The sequence below is a fragment of the Erpetoichthys calabaricus genome, chromosome 5 (genome assembly GCF_900747795.2).
Source record: "Erpetoichthys calabaricus chromosome 5, fErpCal1.3, whole genome shotgun sequence".
In the NCBI taxonomy this organism is placed as follows: Eukaryota; Metazoa; Chordata; class Cladistia; order Polypteriformes; family Polypteridae; genus Erpetoichthys; species Erpetoichthys calabaricus.
This window is the reverse complement of record NC_041398.2, coordinates 25424250-25448954: the sequence shown is the minus strand read 5'-3', so window position 1 is coordinate 25448954 and position 24705 is coordinate 25424250. Positions and strand designations below refer to the sequence as shown.

Here is a 24705-nt window from a genome sequence, read left to right as displayed (position 1 = left end):
TTTTAGCTCGCCCATTTTTACACAAGAACAAGCAATGGAGACTGAAGAGACTTCCAGGTCATTACAGAAACCAACAGAAGACATCTGCACAACCATTGTGCAACTCCAGGATGAAAAAGCAACTGAAGGGCCAACAGGTAAGACCCCCAGATTGCATTCAACCTGTTAAAGTAATGTATAAAATGTAAACATAGCTAATCTAATTTATAGTGGGCTAGAGAAAATCATCTTAATCTTCTTGGTAAAATTTTGAAAGAGGAAATAGTTTAATAGAAAATGACAGTGACATTGGAAATCCGTTTCATTTTTTATATAAAGCAATATGATCAGCATAATATAATGCATTAATAGTAATACTGAATATTTCTTATACAAAAATACACAACATTAAGCAAATAGTATACTTAACATGCAATATACCTGTGCTTTTTTAATACTTATTAATAAATGCTTTAATGTCAAGATGAAAACAAACCTCTGATAAATGGTCTAACTTAAATACAAATATAACACATAAAATAATATATTACATAAGTATTCACCCTCTTCAAGTCAGTATCAGGTACACCTTTGGCAGCCAGTACAGCTTCAAGTCTGCGTGAACAGGTCTATCTGCGTCTATAAGCTCTGCTATTTTTCTCCTTCTTCTTTGCACAACTGATTAAGCTCATCAGGTTGCATGCAGATCATGAGTGAACAGCCTTTTTCAAGTTCAGTAAGATCTGGGATCTGACTCGGCAACTCCAGGACATTCCCACAGCCTGATGTTGCCACCACCATGCTTCACAATGGGGATGGAGTGTTTTATGTGTGGTAATGCTCAAAGAGCTTCATTTTGGTCTCATCAGGGAACCTTCGGACCTTGTTTTAGCTGATTTAGGAGTCTCACATGTATCTTCTGACAAACTCCAGCAAAGATGTCATGTGCATTTTTTTTAACAGTGGCTTTTTCTTTGCCACTCTGTCATAAAGCTGTGAATGTTGAAGCACTCAGTCAATGGATGTTGTATGCACTGCTCCTTTAATCTCACTCACTGTAACTTGTAACTCAATTAGATTTATCATAGGTTTCTTAATGGCCTCCCTCACTGGTCATCTTCCTCGATGATCAGTTTTTGTGGATGGCCTTCTCCAGACAGATTTACAGCTGTGGCATTTCTTAATGATTGATTTAACTGGATGTTCAGTGTCTTGGGTATTTTCTTTTCTTAATCCCCTGACTTTTGTTTTTCATAGAATTGTGCTTACTGCTACAATTGTAAAAAAAAAGAGAGAGAGAGATCTGACCATTGACTCTACTAAGGTTGTTTGATTGGCTGAGTTGTCCTAAAATCTTGTCTGCAATGGGCTGAGCATAATAATTGAACTCAAGCAATCAAGGGTTCAGGTGCTAGAAGGGGATGTGGAGAAAGTTATCACTTTGAACCAATTTTTTAACAGATTTTTTCCATCAAGTGCCATTTTCTTCCAATGACCAGTCGTCCCACACCATATCTAGTACATCAGCAACACTTATCACAACAACCGGAATGGCCAATGATTAGTTCACCTCTCACCATCAGTATGGGGTCTCAATATCTAAAGGCCAAGTAAGGAGAGAATTGAGGAAACTTTAAACAGATGAAGCTGTATTACCACATGGAGTCAGTCCTTGAGATCTTAAGGAATGATCAGCTTTGTGGTGTCCTCTGTTCAGTCCGTCTCTAATGCTTCAGAAAGTGCCATTGCTTTGAAAAACATCCTGTTCCAAAGAAGGCAGGTGCCTCTTCACCTAATGACTGCAGACCAGTGGCACTTACAGCTCAGGTCATGAATGAATCCTGTATGAATTATCTTGTGGTAGACCACCTGGAGCCACTGTACTGTAGTTTGTCTATTGGACAAAGATTGGAGAGGAGGATGCTATTATTTATCTGCCCTACAAGGCTTTTTCTCACCTTGACAAAGCTGAAAACATTGTGAGGATGATGTTTTTTGATTTCCCCAGAACCTTCAATACCATCCAGCCATCTCTATTAAGCAGTGAAATCAGAGATATGCCAGTGGATGAGCTTGCGGTGTCCTGGATAATGGACTCTCTATCAGGCAGACCACAGTGTGTGAGACTCAAGGACTGTGTTTCTGATACAGATGTGTGTATCACTGGAGCACCTCAAGGAGCATTCCTGACTCCTTTTCTCTTTACTCTGTACACCTCAGAGTATAAATAAAACACCAGGTCATGTCACTTGTAAAAATTCTCAGATGATTCTACACTTAGGAGGTGTATTGATAAAGGGGATGAGAAGAAGAGGAAGATGAGTCACATGGAGAATTTTGTTTCTTGGTGCAAAGAAAATTGTCTGCATCATAACATCAGCAAAACCAAGGAACTGCTTATAGACTTTCGTCACACTAAAAAGACTGTATGTCCGGTCTCTGTTCAGGGAGTTGATGTAGGGGAGATTCACCCCTGCAAATTAATGACAAGTTGGCCTGGTCTCTGAACACAGAGGAACTATACAAGAAAGGACTGAGCAGTCTCTTTTATTTTCTTAGGAAACTACATTTCTTTAATGTCAAAAGTGATATCTTTCACATCTTCTATAACTGTGTGATGACCAGGGTAATTTTCTCAACCGTGGTGTGTTGAGCTGGTAACATCACTTCAAGAGAGGCCCATTGAATCAACAAGCTGATTAAAAGGGCAAGCTCAGTTATGACCTCCAGGAGGTAGTAGCAAAGGAGAGAATTAAAACATAAGTGGGTGTCATTATAAACAATACTGTATATAAACTCTCTGACACACAACAGTGAGGACTATCAGCCAACGAATTATTCAGAAGACGTGTGTGAAGAAACGCTACTGTGGCTCCTTAATACCAATAGCAATACTCCTGTATATCACCTCACTCTGATTGTAACTGCCCAGTCAGAAGTTTTCTTTCTTTTTAAGTTTGTTCCTTTTTTAGTCATTCTGTTTGTGTTCAGACCATAGTGTGTGTATATTTATTTATTTGTCTATTAATGTATTTATTTATTTAAAGAGCTTCTGTAAAAGGACACAATTTCCCTTTTGGACAAATATCTATCTATCTATCTATCTATCTATCTATCTATCTATCTATCTATCTATCTATCTATCTATCTATCTATCTATCTATCTATCTATCTATCTATCTATCTATCTAAAGAATTTCACTTCAGTTCGATGACTTGATAGTTTATTCTGGAATTATGCACAATTCTGAGTGGATAAAATAAAAATTCTATTGTTAGAAGCAAGACATCAGTTTCTGCAATATTATTTTTTCATACACAAGGCTTCCCAGACCTATATGCATTGCCTGGGCTCAAGCAAAAAATAACAATGCTCAGCAGTTTTTTTTTTTTGTCTTAACCATAGCTGCTAAGTATAAACTCACCTTGGAATTCAATTTAACTGCCCGTTCACATTTGGGTGCATTCCATTTTTATTCACAACAGCATTTTCCAGAAACCAGAAATGGCTTCTTTAACAATATTTTAGTAGAAATACAGGTATTTGGGATATGGTGAGCTTACAATTGGATGGTTTGGCATGTGGATTATGAGAAATGAGTACCAAGTGACTCTTCGTGGACCTTTTTGATACTCTTTGGTGTTGTTTAGCATTGGTCACCACAGATGCCTACTGTATCATAAACTTTGTTATATCTCCTTCCTGCATGAAAACATGAGATTAAAAAGTGTTCTCAGCTGTCACTTCAAACTACATGGGGTAGGGATCATATAATAAATTTCCTTTTTTAACTAAGTTATCCCTTTACAATGTGCAAACCACTATTGCATTATTCCATTTTTACAGAAACAAACAAATTTGATTCCATCAATATATGTTACTTACAGATCTGAGAAAAAGTGAATTTGACAAAATGTATAACCACACAAATAACTTATGAAGAATAATTTGCACAGAAATTTAATATCCTCTAATATTTGCCAGAGAGAGAGAGATAGAGAGGTTAGGAGCACGCGCTGATACAGCGCATTGCTGCACCCACCACACGGCAAACTAACTTAGGATCACAGATTAGGACCCAAGTGCAGCCATGCAACAGGTGACACCTCAACACCACACTAGTTCAGATGGAGTGGTGGCTGAAATGCCAATTCTGCCACCAACCCCCAGATTTTTCTCTGCAGGTTTCCCAGGTTTTTCCTCATTTTTGCCAAATGCTTATTAAATCATCTAGAAAATGCAAAGAAAACAATTCATGTTCAGCCATTGATACTGATATTGATTGATATTGATTATTGATAATGTTTACTTTAATGCAAAGTAACATACTGTGAGAAGCAGCTGGGACAGTTCTGCCCCCTTACCTGGCAGGCAGACCTTGATAATGGATGGACAGTGTGAAACAGCCCATTTATGTTTCCTCAACACATTATGTGGCAGCATTCATGGGCCAGTGTACTTTTTCATATGGCCACTGTGCATGCTAGGAGTTGCAGTCCAGTAGGAGCTGTTCCTACTTTTAAGAGTTTTTACCTGACCCAAGAGTGCTTCCTGCTTGTGGTGTCCTGACACTGAAGTACTCCTGGATTTGGCATAAAAGGGGCACCACCACCTCTCAGCGAGGCTCCCATGGGAGAAGGAGGGAGTGTGCTTTAGTTGTGTACTGTAAATGTAAGAAACCCATTAAATGGTATTTGTAAATAAAACAATGTATCAAGGATTTGGGGAGTCATGAGATGTCCCCCAACAGGCCACAATACAAATAACAAGTACACAATTCATTTTTTAAAATTTATTTTAAGATTGAATCATTGTCAGCTTATCTAGTTTAGTCAATTCTACATAGTGAATGTCACCAGCAAGGAAATTTTTCTATTTTACGTCCTTACAGTGGAAAGAATGAACGTGAGAAACCGGCATTCTCACAAAACTTGCGGAGCATGTGCACCTTTGACTGTTACACTGCATCTATGAGGGTATCATATTATGCAGTGGTAGAATTTCTCCCTTTCAGCCTTGCTCCAATTGTACCCCCATTATACTGATCCTATGGCATGGTATGCATTAAATGGGTTATTTTATGTTTAAAGGGCTAAATGTCTGACAGTATGTCAATCTGTATGTCAAAGTAAAACAGGGAACTAAAGTATCTAACTCCAGGGTCCACATTTCAAGACCAGGAACAATGGCAAGCATGAACATTAGTGGATACAACAAAGGATCCCCATGAAACCACAGCAGGCCTGATCATTGCTGTTGCTACTTGAAAACAGCACAGCGCTTCTTAGTAGATCACTCTCTGTTAAACTCATCCTATTTTTTCTTCCATTAGTTCCTGAAGATTCTGCTAGTCCAAGCTGCAAATACCGCATGTGCAGGTTACTACTGCTCTTATATCCTATGCTAGTGATTACCATCATCTTCCTCACTGCGTACCGTAAGTATCTTATTAAACGGAGTCAGTTTGATGGAGAATGGGTTGTATGGATGTTATTTGTTTGTGTTGGCTAAATCTCATTGATCAGCTGTACAAGATTGATGCAGATTTCTGAAATGCATTATTATTCAGCGTGTGTTTGTGTGTGCGTGCGTGTCTTTGTTGGTATTGTATTATTGTCACTGCTCTGAGGAGAACATGCAGGGGGCTACATGGTTGGTGCAGTGGTAGCGCTGTTGCCTCACAGTAAGGAGACCCGGGTTCGCTTCCCGGGTCCTCCCTGCGTGGATTTGCATGTTCTCCCCATGTCTGCGTGGGTTTTCCGCCAGGCTGCTCAGGTTTCCTCCCACAGTCCAAAGACATGCAGGTTAGGTGCATTGGCGATTCTAAATTGTCCCTAGTGTGTGTGTGTGTGTGTGTCCTGCAGTGGCTGGCGCCCTGCCCAGGATTTGTTCCTGCCTTGCACTCTGTGCTGGCCTTGGATTGGCTCCAGCAGACCTGCATTAGGGATATAGCGGGTTGGACACTGACTGACTGACTGACTATGTTCTACATAGACATGAATGTAAACCTGAATATGCATGTGATGCGACTTTGATGTTACTTTTCATCACTGGCCATTTATGCAAACACACATTTTTGAGCCAGTTTAAAAAGTATTAATAAAGAAATTAAAGATTTTTATGAAGGTTATTGATTATATGGTAAGATATTTTTTTTGTCATCTTTCCCTAAGCAGTTTATGTCCATTCCTACTGTTTGTCAGACATTTGTTTTGTAATCAGTCAATGAATAAATATGATTGGATAGTGTCAGCCCAATATAAAGAAGATGATAGATACCTACAAAGTTTAATGGTAGTTTTTGAAAGGTTTATTATCTGTGACTTGTTGATTTATGATAATGCTCATTCACAGGTATAAGAGGGTGTAAGCATTTAACAGCAGTGCAAAGGACAGTTGTTAATTTTTGATTATTCTCTTGGAATGCAATATATATTTAAACATTAGATTATAAACTTTGTGATGTCTCAGGTTTATAGAGGTTCATGGCTGCTGCTATATGACATTAACTCACAGTGTTTGTGAAACAAGAGTTGTGATAGCAAATTTGGTGTTGAAGCTGTTCAGATTGGGTGTTTTACTCCACAAAGAACACATCTTGTCTCTACTCCTATTGTTCTTTCCACAAACAAGATATTATACAATACAATACAGTTTATTTTTTGTATAGCCCAAAATCATACAGGAAGTGCCGCAATGGGCTTTAACAGGCCCTGTCTCTTGACAGCCCCCCAGCCTTGACTCTCTAAGAAGACAAGGAAAAACTCCCAAAAAAACCTAGTAGGGAAAAATAGAAGAAACCTTGGAAAGGCAGTTCAAAGAGAGACCCCTTTCCAGGTAGGTTGGGTGTGCAGTGGGTGTCAAAAGAAGGGGATCAATATAATACAATACACAGAACAGAACAAATCCTAAATAAAAAATACAAAATAAAAATTTTTTAGAATTACGGAGCAGAATTTAACAGTAGATAATATCACATAATAAGATTTGGATAATTTTAGACTCCTGGAGACCTCATCCATCAAGCTGCCTCCCCCATTTAGCCATTCCACAGCTGAAACAGTGCTGGGGCCAGCCAATCCGATGAAAGGACCCCCTCTCTCCCACGATTCCTGCGATCCTCCATCAGGGATGACTTTAACCTTAGGCAGGCAAAACAACTTGGCAGGTGGGCCGTTGGCACCAAGTGCCACATTTGAGTACCAAGAAGAGAAACAGAAGAGGTGAGGGTTAGTAACAAATTATAACTAGCATGTTACTTATGTTTTAGTGCTAATGACTGACAACAGAGATGCAGTATGTACAGTTAATCAGCAGCTCTAGTCAGGATATGCTAAACTAAAGTAGTGAGTCTTCAGCCGGGATTTAAAAGCTGAGACCGAAGGGGCATCTCTTATAGTAGCAGGCAGACCATTCCACAGTGTAGGGGGCCCTTTAACTAAAAGCTCGACCTCCCACTGTTATTTTATTAATCCTTGGAACCATAAGCAGACCAGCATCTTGAGATCTTAATGTGCGCTCTGGTTTGTAAGTCATGATAAGTTCAGACAAGTAAGCCGGAACCTCGGCCATTTAATGCTTTATATGTTAAAAGAAGGATTTTGAAATCTTCCCTAAACTTAACTGGGAGCCAGTGTAAGGATTTAAGAACTGGAGTTATGTGTTCGTATTTTCTTGTTCTTGTAATAATTCTTGCAGCCGCATTTTGTATTAACTGGAGGCTGTATAAAGAATACTTTGAGCATCCAGTGAACACCGCATTGCAGTAGTCAATCCTACTAGAGATAAATGCATGAATTAATTTCTCAGAATCCTGTTTATTTAGAAAGCGCCTTAATTTCCTAACATTTTTAAGATGGAAGAAGCATGTTTTGGACAACTTTGTAATATGCGCTTTAAATGACATGCTAGAGTCAAAGATAACTCCTAGATTGCGGGCTGATTCAGTAAAATTATTTGGGATTCCAACTGAATTAAATGATGACAAAATATTGTTATGATCAGCATCATTCCCTCCATCAATTAACATCTCTGTTTTATCTGTATTTAAAGACAAGTAGTTCTCATTCATCCACTCCTTTAATTCGCTAACACAACTAATTAAAGACAACATCGGAGAAACTTCATCTGATTTAAATGAAAGGTATAACTGGGTATCATCTGCATACGAGTGAAAATTAACATTATGTTTCCTAATGATAGATCCCAGTGTGGAAGCATGTAAAGTGAAAACAGTAAAGGTCCCAGTACTGAGCCCTGCAGGACACCATATTGAACTTCTGTGTATAATGAGTATTGTCAGCACATTTCTGTACATATTGGAATCGATTTGATAAGTAAGAACTAAACCAAGCGAGAACGGTGCCTGTAAGCCCAACATCATTTTCTAGCCTGTGTAGTAAAATAGAATGGTCGATGGTGTCAAATGCTGCACTTAAGTCCAACAACATACTTACAGTGGACTTTCCTTCATCAGAGGATATCAAAATGTCGTTTACAACCTGCGTTAGTGCCATTTCTGTACTATAACCAGTGCGAAAACCAGACTGGAATTTCTCAAATAAATTGGTAATGCGTAAGGTGTGAACTGAAGCTGATTGGCGACTACTTTTCTAGTATTTTAGAGAGAAACGGTAGATTTGAAATAGGCCTATAATTATTTAGTATGTGTGGGGTCTAGGTCTGACTTTTTAAGTAATGGTTTAATGACTGACACTTTTAGTGCATCAGGTACTGTGCCATGCAATAATGAACTCCTGATAATGTTTAGAATAGGCACTGTAAGGACATTCATTGCACTTTTTACTAGTTTTGTTGGCACTGGATCTAGGGAACAAGTAGTGGGCTTCATTTTAGAAATTAAAGTTAAGACTTCCTGCTCAGTTACAGGATTAAAGTTACTAAAGTGCTGAATGCAATGTGAGACAGGGTCTGCTAAGCTAGTATTTGGTTTGTACTGTGATGCTGAGATCTGGGATCTTATATTTTTAATTTTCTCATTGAAGAAGTTCATAAAGTCTGTACTACTAATATCTGTTGGGTATTTTGCACTGTCGATCTGAATTTCCATTTGTTAATTTAGCCACTGTTCTAAACAGTACTCGTAGGGGATTTTTATTATTGATTTTATCTATTAATGTAGAATAGTATTCTGAGCGAGCCTTTAAAGAGGGCTTTTTATATTTATTAACACTCTCATGTCCATCGCAATTTGAAAGACATGTAGCTTTGTTGTTCTCCATCTGCGCTCCAGTTTTCGACACTCTAATTTAAGAGCTCAAGTGTTTTCATTAAACCAGGAGGAGGAGTTTCTATGTGCTTTGATCACTTTTTGTTTTAAGGGGAGCCACTGTGTTCAGAGCATCTCTCAAGGTCACATTATAATGTGATGTTATCTGATCTAAATTGTTTTCCACAATTACACTTGACTTACTCAAAATATCTATAATCAAGAATTTTGAAGCAGAGTTACAATCTAGATGTCGCACTGTCTTTGTTTTTAATCTGGGGAGTGTTGTTGACAAGGGGCAGGACTAAATCAAATGTAATTAAGTAGTGATCGGAAATAACTTCATTTAATGGAGTGATATTTAAATTTTTGAATTTCAACTTTGTAAGTTATAATTAAATCTAATGTGTGGTTATGAGTTGGATCTTTGACAATCTGACAAAATCCTACTGAATTTAACAAATAAGTAAAACATTTGCTAAAAGTGTCAGTTTTCCACATCAATGTGTGATTATAGTATTATATCATAGCACCGTTTGACGCTTGGAGGAGTGGTCCAGTTTCGTAATCTAAGGATTGCACCCTTATCTGTTTGTGTATTACAATTAGATGTTAGATGGATGATTTAGTCACTCATTGGCTATGATGGTACAGACTGTGGGGAATAGTCTTGTCCCTTATGATGACACAATCTCTGGTGTCAACGGCCACATCTGTTATATGCTTGTACCACTTGTCCATCATCGGAACACTCAGGTGTTGGCATAAGCACTCCAAATGTTGGCTGAAAGGCGATGTGATCATTTTGGCAGCAACTCCCTTTGCCAAATCAAGCAGGATGGGAGAGCTGCCCTCTCAAGATGTTCCACCTGTTCCTGGATGCATTGCTTCCAGGCAAGTCCCTCGCTAGTTTGATGCTTGATGGGCTTGTTGTTAAATTCTGCTGTACCAGCGTACAGGATCTGATTGATCACAGAGAGGGTAGGTGTTCTTCTCTACACTGTCTCTCAATTGCCTGGTTGGTGAGCTTGATCTTTGACGAGATGTCTTTATTTAGCTTGATCTTCTGCATGCCTTTCCACTTGTCCAGCAGAAGTGTTAAAATCTCAAGCAACTTCCCCACAATTTTCCTCTCCATCTGGAGCACAAGATATGCTTGTGACTCTAAAGCTGATATTTCTGATTTACCAGTCATGGCAACCCCATCAGCAGGGTCTTCCAATCATGCTTGCTCTGTTTCTGCTACTACAGCTTTGATCAAGACTACTGGCATTTGCTGTGTTAGTTGTGTTGTTTTTGGCCCAATACGGCCAAGCTGTACCTTGAATTAGGTGATGAGCTCCTTGATCTCAAGTGCCGTCAGTAGCTTTTGCTTCTCGATGCATCTCCTTTGCGTGCTGATCTTCAATGCTGTCATGTCTGGAAATAGATTGGGATTCTTTGACCTCCACATGCATCCAGGTTGTTCAGGACAGAGTAATGATAGGCATACATAACTTCTTTGTACTCTTTTTTGGTCCAGTGATACTTTGATCCTCTTGCTCTCACTGCACTGGAGGCTGATGTTGGGATGGGCAGGCTGACTTAAGACCTGGGGCCTCATGTATAAATGATACATATGCACAAAAATGTTATATACGCCCTTTTTCACACACACTTTGAGATGTATAAAAACAAACATAAAGCCACACACACTTTTATGGTAGCTCCTTGCCTTGCGTATGCACGTTTCTGCTTGGGTTTACAAACTGGCACTGCCGACTGTCAAAGCAGTGCTACTGTGTCTATGTGCTCTCCCTTTTCAGATTCACATCAAAGACACAGGATTTATCAAACATATCGAAATTAATCGCATGTTGTTTACAAATTTAAGGCACTTAATTGTAATCATTCTATAACAATATACTGTAATGGTGCATGCAATGGCCTAACTATTCCAAATATTATAGCTGATTTAGCGGTGTTACTCTCAGTGCACCACTCAGAGTATTTTAACCTATTGTATCTGTGTGTGAAATCACAGCTGTTCAACAACTGATCGGAAAGCCCTGGAGGACATTTATAGCACACGCTGCCTCAGGAAAGCCACCAGCATATGCATGAATTTCACTCAGCCATGCCACAGTCTATCTGAAGTTCTCCCATCTGACAAAGACTTCAGAACTTTTCCTGCACAGACCTCGAGACTCAGAAACAGCTTAATCTCAAGAGCTATAAATGCACTCAATCAAATGCTCCAGGTAGAACTGTTTGCACTTATAATTGCAATTACCTCACTGTAAACTTGCACTACAACTGTAATATTGCACAACCTGAGCTACTTTATGAACTATTTGCACTATCTGCACTTTATGTACATGTATATTGCACTTATGCTTTCATACTGTATATTTTTCATTGTTTTTTTATCATATTATTATTATTGTTACTTTATCATTTTATAGGAAAATTAGTTTATTGAGGATTTGTAAAGTGAATCCCATTGTATCATACAATGACAATAAATGAATTCAATTCAATTCAATAGAAGAGTGTGTATTTACAGATGATGATGACTGGCTTCTAAGTCGATTTAGATTTCCAAGAGCTATCCTCTTGGAGCTGTGGCTGTTAAAATACTAGGATGTATATGATGAAATGCATTAAAGAAATTAAAGTTAAGACTTCCTGCTCAGTTACGGGACATTTTATAGATTAATTGTTAACTTCATTTACTGTAAATAATGTATGCTGTTAATAACTAAACATGTGGGGGCATGGTGGTGCAGCGCTAGCGATGAGCTGGCGGCCTGTCCAGGGATTGTTTCTCCTTCGTGCTGTATGATTGCTTGGACTGGCGTGACCCTAGATGGATAGATGGACTGAATAATTAAACATGTACACAAAGACTTTTCAGTGTTCCTTAAAAGTTTTAAAGAATAGTCGTTCTAAGCTCTCAGCTGGTTTTACATTTATTACAGATCTCATTGTGTGGCAATTGGTTATGCGGAGAAAGAAAATGGAAGGACAGGAACTTGGGTTTGGTACCATTGACAAGACACAGTACTGCTGCAATAAACTATTTCATCCAGGGTTACACTCATCTTGCAGGAGGCAGGAACAATCCCTGGACAGGGGAAGCAAGAACGAACCCTGGATGTGGCGTCAGCTTATCACTACCACTGTGCCACTGAGCCCTCATGTTTAATACATACTTTAATGCATTTCATTATGAAAATTATACATACATATAACGCTGGGTATTACAGGTGGAATTGCCCAGAGCCGCATCCACCTGGGTGTAAACCTCAGATCATTTCTTAGTCATTAAGCACATATAGAAGGAATCAAGAGCGTCCAACCATCCATCTATTATCCAACCCGCTATATCCTAACTACAGGGTCACGGGGGTCTGCTGTAGCCAATCCCAGCCAACACAGGGCACAAGGCAGGAAACAAACCCCGGGCAGGGCACCAGCCCACCGCAGGGCACACACTAGGGACAATTTAGAATAGCCAATGCACCTAACCTCCAAGTCTTTGGACTGTGGGAGGAAACCAGAGCAGCTGGAGGAAACCCATGCAGACACGGGGAGAACATGCAAACTCCACACAGGGGGGGACCCAGGAAGCGAACACAGCTCTCCTAACTGCAAGGCAGCAGTGTTACCATTGCGCCACCGTGCCGCCCTATGAAAATGATATCAAGCATAAATCTTAGTATTTTTAAATGTTCAGAGAGCTGTAATATCATGAATGTAATGTATTCTGTGTGACTGCCTGAGTGCTCCTATCTGCGAAAGAGAAGCAGAAAGAAGCATGTAGTTATTTCACACACATAGAACACATAGAATACAAAGTATTTAACATGCTACTTTAATTAAAAAAATAACTACAATATTAAAGTGGAAATTTTGAGATTAAAGTTAACAATTTCACCTTTTTTCCTAATTTTTTGTGTCCTAATACGCTTCCATATGACATCAGATGTTGGGGCTACAACTCACCTTTTCACATCGACTTTCTTTTTTATTTTGGGTACTGTGCAACTTTCTGAACTTGAACTTTTGAGTGTCATTCCATTAATTTCCTTTTGTTGCTCATACCACTGCATATATTTTTTTCCATGCCTGCAATTCACTGAGTAGGGCTTCCACTTCACATACACTGAAATTCTTCTTTTTCCACATGCTTTTGCCATTTTCTTTTAACAGTACATCAAACTGAAGTGGATATTTATATTGATTTGCATATTCAAATATACAAAATTCTGGAAGGAGTTGGGGTGTGGCTGTAGACGAGTATACGTGTGTTATATTTATGAAGGGGAAATGTGTGGAACTGGGTGTATGCACAGTTTTATGCATCTGGATTTTTTTTGTGCATATGCATACTTCTGTTTTTGTCCGTACGCCATGTTTTAGTGTGAATTCTACGCGTGATGTTATACATAAGGCCCCTGATCTCTTTCTGGTCCTGTCCACATGATGAAAGGAGCATTTTGTGTGAATGGGATTTCGTGGAATGATGACATCAGGGCACCTGTTACTTTGGGTGAGATCTTCTTGAGGAACCCAACTGCCAGATGTGGCAGCCACACTTGTAACTTGGTGGCACCCATTTACACTGTTAATTATCTTTCTTGTGTATCTAGTATTAATGGTTGTTCAGTTGCCTGCTCTGTTAGCCATTCCCTGGACTCAGTAGCTCTCCCCCAAGCAGATGAATGCCCAGGTTGTTAATGAGCTACAGTCAAAATCTCAGAAGATGCCCAGATGGCACCATGATGAGGTAGAGCTAGGACTTTGATGACCTTATTATTATTATCTAGATTACTAAAACTAAGGTTGTATATATGCACGGATGCCAGACGCACCGAAGTACACACGCACTGCGCCCCAGAATCAAACCCGGGCGGCTTCCCAGAGTCAGTAGGTGGCGCCCAAACAACACAACACGACCTGTAAAACTAAACTTGAGGTAAAGAGTGCACGCCAGGTTGTACAGTATATATGCACAGATGCCAGAGGCCACAAGCAAAGCCGTACACACTTCCACCGCTGCCCGAACGCGACCCGCCCACACCACCGCATATTACCACCTTCGTTTAGTAATGTACCCCTCCAAGCCCGGGTCCGCCGCCATCGTCTCTTCAGCACGCAAATCCGTCGCCATCAAGCAAACGACTTCTAGCTAATGACACAGCCATAGAAAAACAAAAACGAGACTGCATGGATAAAAACAACAAATGAAGGCGCCTACAACGCGCTTCTCAAACACCAGAACCAGATGAGTTACAGCTCCAAAAAGAAACCGCTTTAGTACAAATATGTTTATTTAATTAAATGAAAACTTTCCCAGCACGTACCCACCCTCCATGATTTTTCATCCCTCCAAATATCGGAGGGGAACAGAAAGTGATTCTTGGATTTGCAATTCTTTCGAGAATCGCGGGGTTTGCTGGTTATATTTTATTATGTTTATTAAGCGTTAAAGACTCTCCTTAGTTAGTGAAATTCTGTCTGATACTGACTTTGTAAGGTTTTTGTAACTTAGGAATTGTAACTCACTTATATTTTGTTCTGAGCTCTTCTCTTGTTGCTATCCGTTCTGTATTGTTGTTTTTGTCATACTTGTTCCTAAACAGTCCCCCCAGACTAATGTTACTCAAGTACATTGACCTCTTTTTTAAGTCGCTTTGGATAAAAGCATCTACTAAGTGAATAAATGTAAATGTAAAACATCTTTACGTCATTGGTTGCTTGAACATTATCCCATGCTTTATACATTTCAGTTCTTGTGCATGCTTAAGGCAATAGTTTGCTTTGTTATACCATGAATCAAGTCTTGGTTATGCAATTGTGCAATTTCTTTTTGTGGAATACGTTTTCTGCCTTATGAATCCAATAATAGATCTGTGCCTTGGCCTTACATTATTAGTCATTCTACCATTGGCCATAAGGCTCATTTCTGATTCAATGCTGCGTAATACATAATTGCTGACATTATACCAAGGAAATGGAAACCAGGAAAACAAAGTGTGATATTCAATTGGCTTATGTATTTTTATGTTCCTTGCTAATGACATATTCTTAACCAGGAATAAAGTTACTGACTGTAGTTTTCATAGTTTTCAGATCACATACCCATGTTTTAAATTATACAGAGTGTTTTATAGCAAATTCTATTGTAAGGGGCTGTTTCAGTTCAGTTTTGTAGTAAAATCATTTACATACACTTTTTCAATGTGAGCACTGACAGATTAAGTAATTCCCTCCATGTCACAAAGCCAGTCAGAGACAGGGACTGAACTGGCATCTTTCTTCTGTGCATTCCCAGCCTTTAGCCACTTGGCAGTGTCTCATCTCCCTGGTATATAGTCCAAGCTCTTAGCCACTAACAAATACTATCTAAACATATTATACTTTTTCTAGGTCAAATGTTTTCTATCATTCCAAAATTTACATTGTTCTTAACTAAATTCTAAATGACATATTAGTTGGAGGACTGATTGCATTTAATTGACTTGTTTCCAATCAGATTTCACAAACCTCACTGTTCAGCAGCAAGAATTAGCGGAGCTAAAAATGCATTTTGCCACTTGACCAGTAACTGTGGTGCTCTTTTGGAAAGTCAAGCCACCCTGCAATCACAGTACAAAATTTGGAACGAGAACCATACTGAACTGTCAGTAAAATTAACAAACCTGAAGACATACTCCCCTCAGGGTAAGTTAATTGCCACAGAGTCAGTTTATGCTCTGCTTAATATTTTCCATTTCTTCTTTTTTCTTTTGTTCTACAGAACAGGCTTACCCTATATGTCTAGTGGGCTGGGTACACTTCAGCTCTAAGTGTTACTTCTTCTCCACCAATGAAATGACCTGGCAGTCAAGCCACAGCGAGTGCATGACAGTGCGTGGGCACCTGGTGATTATAGAGAGTGCAGAGGAGCAGGTAGGTTATAATGCCTGGCAGGCACTGAGACAGTTACCTTTAAATAATTCTTAAGAACGATGGACATTGTTGATTAAAATGCCCAAAGAAAGGTACATAAAAAATTAGATTTTTATACCATAAAAGGACATTATAAAATGACAACAGAAAACCTAATTTGAGGTACACCACTTCGCTTTATATTTGAAAAACATTAATATATTGGGAAAGATACGTAGCATTCCCAGTTGATCCAGAGAAACTAGCAAGGCCTCTCAAATTCCCTCCAGGCTGGTTATCTTTACAAAAGTCTCAATTGCCCATTGTTTACATAATGAATAATCTCCATTGTTCAAACCCAAGGACACTGAAGGTATGAGGCAGTAACAACAACAACAACATTTGTTTATATAGCACATTTTCATACAAAAAAGTGCATTACAAGACGAGAAACTTACTGGCAAAGACAAACATTTAAGATTAGGCAATAATAGTAAAGGATTAAGTCAACAAAAAAGTTGAGGTCAAATGGCCGGGAAGACAGAAAAAAACAAATAAAAAATCCAGTTAGGCCGGAGATAAAAAACAAAATCTGCAGGGGTTCTAAGGCCAAAAGACCACCCAGCCCCCACTAGGTATTCAACCTAACATAAATGTTCTTAAATCAATCCTTTGTTTTCATGCTTCACATGAGAGGATTTGATAAAGTTGATCATGTGGACACCTGAAGCACCTGCCTTCATTCCATCATCTCAGAGGGCTGTATGATGCCTTGATCAGGTGGTGGTAGTGCAAATCGATATATCGATATATATCACTCCTAAGGCCATCTCTTATGGTATATGAATTCAGCCTGTGCTCTTGATGTCCTTTGCCAAATGCTTACTGCGTGTTCACCAGTGTGTGACGTCAGTGTGTGAAAGCAGATAGAAAACTTAGTGTCTTGTCTGTTCTCCACACGGTAAAAATTAAATAATATAATTTTAGAATAAACATGCTGGACCTTTGATTTCCTCTCTTATATGAACACGATAAAAAAGAAACACTGAAGTGACTAAAATAGGACAATTTTGATGTTTTAAAGTTTTGGTGAATTGAGACTAAATAATACAAAATTTTGCTACCTGGTATTTACTGTGCAGTGTTTCTAATTCTGTTTTTGGACCCCTTTTTTGACATTTGGCTTTCTGGTTTTTCAGTTAGTTAGCACTAATTGACTTAAATTCTTTTTAGCAGACACAGTTCTTAAACTTTACAGAAATGTATTTTTACCATTATGCCCTACCATGACTGACTCAGAAACTTTGAAACAATAAAGGTTGTTTGATAATTTGACCATTTTTTTTTTTCTTATCAGGCATTTTTAAAAAATGAAATTAATGTCACAGGAGGTAACAACAAAGGGTATTGGATTGACCTGACTGATCAGGAAAATGAAGATAAATTTCTCTGGGTGGACAACAATCCCCTTAACCCAAAATATAGGTAAGGGAACTCCTGACCAACTGGGATATCATCCACTTATTAGTCTGAGAGGCAAAATAATAAATAAAGATCATTTAAAGCTAGATATGCACACTATTGCTGACTCAACAAAAATGTTTAGCAACATCAGAAAGACAAAATAAATAACCTTCTTGACATTAGCCCATAGCGTCTATCGGGCTCAGAATTCTTCATAAGAATGGTTTACCTAAAGCACTATTCAGGGCAAGATGTTCTGATAGTATATGCAGTGTTAAGCCCAAATAATGCTTTGGACTGTATTCTGCTGCCGTCTTGTGGATGAAATAACATCATGTTGCAAAAAAGCCCTAACCCTCATGTACATTTTTTCCATTTTTTGTGCCTTTCCCTGCACCTTATGAATACTCACTGCTGCCACTCTATTTTCTTTCTGTTGAAGCTGTAGTGCATCATGTTCTGAAGTCTCCATACTGAGAGCTATTTCCAATACCCTCACAAATATCAAGTTGTTCTTCACAGGCAAGGCTCACTTCATATATCGCATACCAAACAGTCACCAAGCGCCTGGTCTAATGTACTTCCAAATTCACAAGTACGTACGAATTCCTTCAGGTTGGTAGCAAACTGATTAACAGTTTGATTTGACTTTTGGCTGCAATGGTTAAATCTAAAACCCTTAGCAACTAACGTATGTTTGGGCTCAAAATTTTTTCTCAATGTAATTATAATTTCTGCAAAAGTTTTGCAAAAGATTTGTCATTAGGCTTAGTTAGCTGCAGCAAATTTCTTAAAATCCTGTAGATTGCTGGACCCATAACACCCATAACCAGGTTGGCTCATATTGTTTGCTGCAAAGATCTGGTCCACACATTCCACATAAGCCAACTAGGATACGCTGTCAGGTGTGTATTCATCCATTTTTCCGATGTAAGCCATTTCAATGGACTTACATAGTTTGTGCTGTAGTCAACTAACACCACATTTAATGCTTTAATCCGTCACTAGTTGTAATGTACAGGGGAACAAATAAATACTCTATGAAGTTACTTCATGTTGACATGTGTCATGCATGTGCTTCTGAGGTAAGCACTACCACTTCAGGACACGGGGGAGCATGGTCGCTGATAGTAACATCTCCGTTTTCTCCAAAAGCCCTGAGAAACCGTCCACGGAGGGAAACTGACTCTGCTGTACCTCCACTATAAAAGTGAGACTATCCCAGCATGACGCATCTCACACAGGAGAGAGCAGGTTGATGGCTGGAGACTACCTGAAACTGAAGCACTCGAGAAAATACTGAAGAAGCATATTGTTTAATTTTTAATCAACCTGCTTTTTTCATTTTGCTTTATTCAAAATGTTGTTTTATAGACTGTGTATATATTAAAAAGGGTGACCTGGTTAGTGCCCCAGCATTTTCTCTGTGACCAGTGTACTCTCTCAGTCGATGATTAACAACTCTTGAATAGTGCACAGTGCACCTGTGTGACAAGTCCCAACTAAGTAATACAGCACTGACATATAAATTGGCACATTTGCAAAAACTACTTTATCAATTCAATACATCACAGTAGTTAACAGATATTCTTGTTAAACAATATCAAAGGCTTTTTATGAACCAAACCTCTGCAAATTCACTCTCTGTAGGACAATATATTACATTAAACAATATTAGGTACTGAGCATCTCTCTCCTTATGAAGTGTGGTTTGAATTTAATACTTGCAATACTTAATACTTTGAACTTATACTTACCTTTACCATTCACATAGGTTACAGCCCCAGAACCCCTATGATATGTTTTGGGTCCATGATTACTGTATATTCTATGTTTATTGCACTAAAAAAGATGCAAAAAGTTATGAGAAATGTGAGATAGACTCATCACTGCACAAGCAAATCATATATGTGAGGTTGGCTGCCAGGACAAAGATGCCTAGTGTCTCCCAAACAAAAGTGAGTTGTTCAGCAGTTTTTTAGTAAACTGTAACTTTTTACACAAACTAACTTATTATAATAAATCTGCATGCATATTTATGGTAGTAAACAAAACCAAAAACGGTTAACTTTACAGATACAAAAGAAATCCAACAGAACACAAAGCACAAAAAAATTAACACTCATGATGCAGTCCAGTTTAGCAAATGCAAATGTTGGTGGTGTCATTATGAAATGAACCCCCCTGTGAACAGCCTACTGAAAGTTATGTAAAGTTTTGTCATACTATGAAGTCAAAATAGGGCATAAAACAAAAAGACACCAGTGACTGTGATTCTGTTGGCTCCTTATGACTCACTTTAAGGCTAGTGCCCTCATCTTGAAGCTGCAATATTTCCGAGATTTGCAATCCATTTAAATAGTGTCTGTAGTATTCTGTAATAGATTGCAAAATTTGCAAAATATTTTCCATTTAATTATTGATGAGGAAAGAGCGAATAGGTGGATCTGAAATTCGTAAACCCATGAATGGCAAGAGCCAACCTGTATGTAGATGCGGAGCACCATCTTTATTCTTTAAGGTAAAACATTCTCCAGGATTTTGACACTGTTATTCAGAAGTGACATTGGCCTATATGATGCACATTTAAGCAAGTCTTTCTTTGTCTTTGGAAAAACAGTAATTGGCACATGGCGTAATGCTTTTTAGAACAAAATTTCTGTAGTTGAACATTTTTAAAAAAAATTCCACTGGATGAGCTGCAGCATTCCTGCGTTGTAGCTCCATTATAGCATCTTTAATTTTGGAAGGCCCTAATGGTTCATCAAACATTTTCATTGCTTCATATTCCTAAAATGTTTAAGCTATTTCTTTATGATTTCTGAATTTATTTCCAGTCTCATTGTTAATATCTATGATTGTGTTCCAAACTTAGTGTTTATGCATTTGTTGTGCTAAAATCTTATTGTCCTTTTCTGCATTTTCATAAAAAAAAAAGATTGCTATTTTTCATTTATAGTCAAAAGAAAAAACTTAAAACTAAATTTTCATATGTACTTCATCATTTGGTGATCTTGCAAATTCATTATCAGTTATATAACTTTCTGCAGTCAGTGCTGATGCCCTTCTTGTCTAAACGTTATTTTTATGAGAAATATAATCTGTCCTGCCTTCAGTGTTTTCCAGGATATTCTCTCAGAAATCTATGGGGAAACATTGGTTTCTAAGAAAACATCAATTTGTGTAGGGATGAATTTTATAAAGTTGTCATTAGCTAGCATTAACAAATTAAGTCACCGGTAATTTGGAATTTTGGTGCATAATAATTAGATCTATAAAATAAGAAGACCATGGTTAGGAATAACAATAATGTTGTTAATATTTTTAGGGCACAAAGTTATAAATAATAAAATAATAATTGAGTAGCTATGATGTTTTGACAAAATGGAAGAGTGAGTTTAGAAATAAAAATCTACATGGGTCAGAGATATTAAGATTGCTAATAAATAAACTGTAAAAAATGTTGGATACTTTAATTTGCAATAATTTTAGAGTATTTGGATTTCTGTCATTGTTAATTTATAAAAGATATGCTTAAATAATTTCACTGCAATGGTAGTCTAGCCTGACCATTAAACTGAACCTGGCTATCTTCCACAGTAATGGAGATCATTGACCATGAGCTTAAGCAGTTGCTTTTTTCCCATGGAAGAAGTATGTTAGTGAATAAATAAGTTCAGGTCCACTCATAACTATGATTCAGTGCAGCTTTGCTCGCAAGTCCAAATTTTTTTAAACATTTTATTGATTTTATTAAAATCAAATAACATTCCATACAAGCAAGTCAAGTTTAACAAAACTAGGTTTGAAACCATCAACCGCCACCTATGAGAAAGAGAGCTAGGCCAACAGAGTAAAACTTTAATCACAGTAAAATATGTAAATAAATAAATGAATAAAAATTGGCTTTCTCAATTTAAAGGCTTATTCTAAAATGTTATTGATTAGATCCTGCTAGGTTTTGAAAAGGTTTTGTATATATCCTCTAAGTGCGAATTTGATTTTTTCCAGTTTCAAATAGTATAAAACATCAGTTACCACTGACTTAAAGAGGAGAGATAAAATTCTTCTAGTTGAGCAAGATAAGTCAACGTGCCAATAGTGTAGTAAAGGCTATTACAGTTTGATTGTCCTTCTCCACTTTAAGCCCATCTGGGAGTCCACCAAACAAAGCTGCTAGTGGGTTAGGAGGGATTGTGACACCAAGGCTCTCTGACAGGCATTTAAAGATTTTGGTCCAAAATTATGTTAATTTGGTGCAGGCCCAAAACATGTGACCCAGTGAGGCTGGAACTTGATTACAAAGTTTGCAAGTTGGATCTTGCCCTGGAAACATTTTGGACAATTTTAAATGAGACAGATGTACTCAATATATAATTTTAAGTTAAATAATTGTATGCTTTGTGCATATGGAGCTCAAGTGAATTCTCTGCATTGCTGCCTTCCGCTCCTTTCCTGAGATGTTAAGTGAGAGAGCCTTTTCCCACTGTACTCTGGGATCTTTGAAAGGGAGAGACTGTAAAATGTTTTTATATATTATAGAAATGCTGTTTGAGTTCTCCAGACTGATCAAAAATTTTTCCGGAATAGAAATAGGTAGGAGATGAGGGAAATTGGGCAGGTTTTGTTTAACAAAGTTTCTAATTTGAAGGTAGTGAAAGAAATGTGTTTCTGGAAAGTTAAATTTGAAGTGTAATTGTTCGTAGGATGCAAAGTTGTTGTCTATGTACAGATCTCTAAGTGATTTAATCCCAGATGTTTTCCAGACATTAAAAACTGCGTACGTTTGAGAGGGTGGAAAAAGAGGTGCCACTGATAAAAGCTTCTCCATCTTAAAATACTTCATGCATTGATTCCATATTCTGAGTGAGTGAAGCACAATTGGGTTATAAGTATATTGGTGGTGACTTGTACTTATTGAGGTACAAAGCAAGGAATATAAAGAAGTACTGTAGGATTTTATTTCTATTGCTGACCAAGCCTGTGTCTGTTCATGTATTTGTGTCAATGTCCAGGTTTTTATAGTTTGTATGTTTGTATGCCCAGTAATAAAATTGCAAGTTAGGTAGAGCCATGTCGCCTTCTGCCGACATTTTTTTATTGTTATTTACTGAGGTTAGTCGTACCATGTAGCAGTTGAGGTTAGTATGGATCAAAGTGTGTAGAAAAGCGAAACAAGCCAACAATAATCTATAATCTATAATCCATACTGTATATCTCTCCAAAATTGCTCAGCATGAACAAAACTGTTAAAAATACACACCTTTATACAGTAGATAAATATGAAGATCCACATTTCTTAAGCACATGTTGAATAGAACTAGCAGTTTATGTTAATTGTGCAGGAGATTGACTAATAAATCTCTTTTTGTTTCAGCTTCTGGGGCAAGGGCTATTCTAACAATCAATCTGAAGACTGTGTTCAAATAGGGATAAATGGAAACTGGGATGACTGGCATATCTCCACCTGTGAAACTCCAAGAAAAAGAATTTGTGAGACCCCCGCAGAGATGCTTCATATCTAGACCACTGTTAGACACTGCAGACCTATGACATGGTTGCCATTGTCTACTATTTGAACTGGACACTTCAATAGTTACTTGATACAGCTCGCTGGGAGCAGGGTGCCACCAACATACTGTGTAGTGTGCTCCTTTTTACAATAAAGTGCTATGACCTTTTTAGTCTTACATTAAATAATAAAACTTAATATATAAATGTCAAACATGCCCTGATTTTTTGTAAAATCTTTTTGTGTTTTTTTACTGAAGAGCTCTTGTTATATTATATACAGTGTATTTCCAGGAGAAGTCTGAATTGAGAGATCTGTGCTTTTCTTACTTTTATTTGATAATTTGTTTGTGTTGTATTAATTTTGTCCTGTTAGAACCCAAGTTATTTGAGCAGTTCCCCATCTGCCATTACCTCATTTTGAATGACATTTTTGAGGGTATATCCATCTTCTCTAAGGTTTATGTTTCTACATTAAATGTTTTACATTTGTCTAGTCCAAACTTCAGATGTATATTTTGTGAATAAGTTTTGATTATTACAAAAGAACATGGCAAAGCTGCCAGTCTGTATGTGCAGACAGTGGAAGCAGCAGAGAAAAGATCATTGAAGCTTAATGGCAGAAGCTGTAGAGCAGGGCTATTTAACTACAAATTCAGTTGGAACAGATTTTCAAACCAAGACATTTAGCTGAACCAGACATTTTCAGCAATCGGTAAGCAGCAGGTAATGATAAATTAAAAAGAACACAAATGAATGTGCTGGAAAACAAGTAATGTTTATTCTTTGTTTCTGTTTTAAATTTCGTCGCATCTGACACAAACACATCAAAAAGTACTTAAAAAAGGTATAATTGTACAGTATCTGAGGTAGTAGCAATACTTTTGTAAACTTTAAAATAAAAAAATGTGCCTAAAATCAAAAAAGTAAAGGGTGCAAACACTGCAAGGTCATAGAAACAGGCTAGTAGAAACAGGAACAAAGACAATTTTACATATTCCAAAGATAATATTTTTCTAGATAAGAATTTTTTTGTGCATATCATAGAAAATTAGAAAAATGTGGTTATGACAACTAAATAGAATTTTCTATCAACTTTTTAACACTATGCTAATTTACTGAGGTGAGTTTATTCATGTATATAATATGCTAAGGGCTGTGTCTGTCTGTCTGTCACGTGGTTATTTATGAACCACTGGGACTGCAATTGTGATCTTTTTCTTATTTGAAACGCCTGCAAAGTCCTTTGGGTTTGTATCTTTCTTTTATGGCAAACTGCATAGTCAGAGTGATTGAGAAAGCAACATGGAATAGAGAAAAGGAAGAATAGTGACATCTGCTTAGCGGGAAGCAAACTGCAGAAGCCACTTAAATGATAGGAAGAAGAAGAATGACGCCTGCTTCGCATCAAGCCCAAGCTGCATGGCAACCTGCTGGTTCTCTCGAACTACTGGAGCTGGAAGTCTGATGTTGGCAGAACTGGAGGTCCGTATGTTTCTGCTTTAATTGAACATTTAATGTTTGCACAACAGTGCCATCTGCTGGGGAATGGAGTGCAGTGTACTACCTGATTTTAACACAGAGGGGCCACTGTTTACAAGGGCAC

The 24705-nt window shown here is 37.8% G+C and overlaps 1 protein-coding gene across 1 annotated transcript; it reads left to right on the top strand.

Annotated features, from left to right (window-relative positions):
* LOC114652579 (C-type lectin domain family 4 member E-like) lies at positions 1-23272 on the top strand. The gene is made up of 5 exons (XM_028802954.2): positions 1-137; positions 5313-5417; positions 15994-16145; positions 17482-17609; positions 22966-23272. The coding sequence occupies exons 1-5, from the start codon at positions 35-37 to the stop codon at positions 23111-23113; spliced, it is 636 nt and encodes a 211-aa protein (XP_028658787.1). The 5' UTR covers positions 1-34; the 3' UTR covers positions 23114-23272.
* The last annotated feature ends 1433 nt before the right edge of the window (positions 23273-24705 follow it).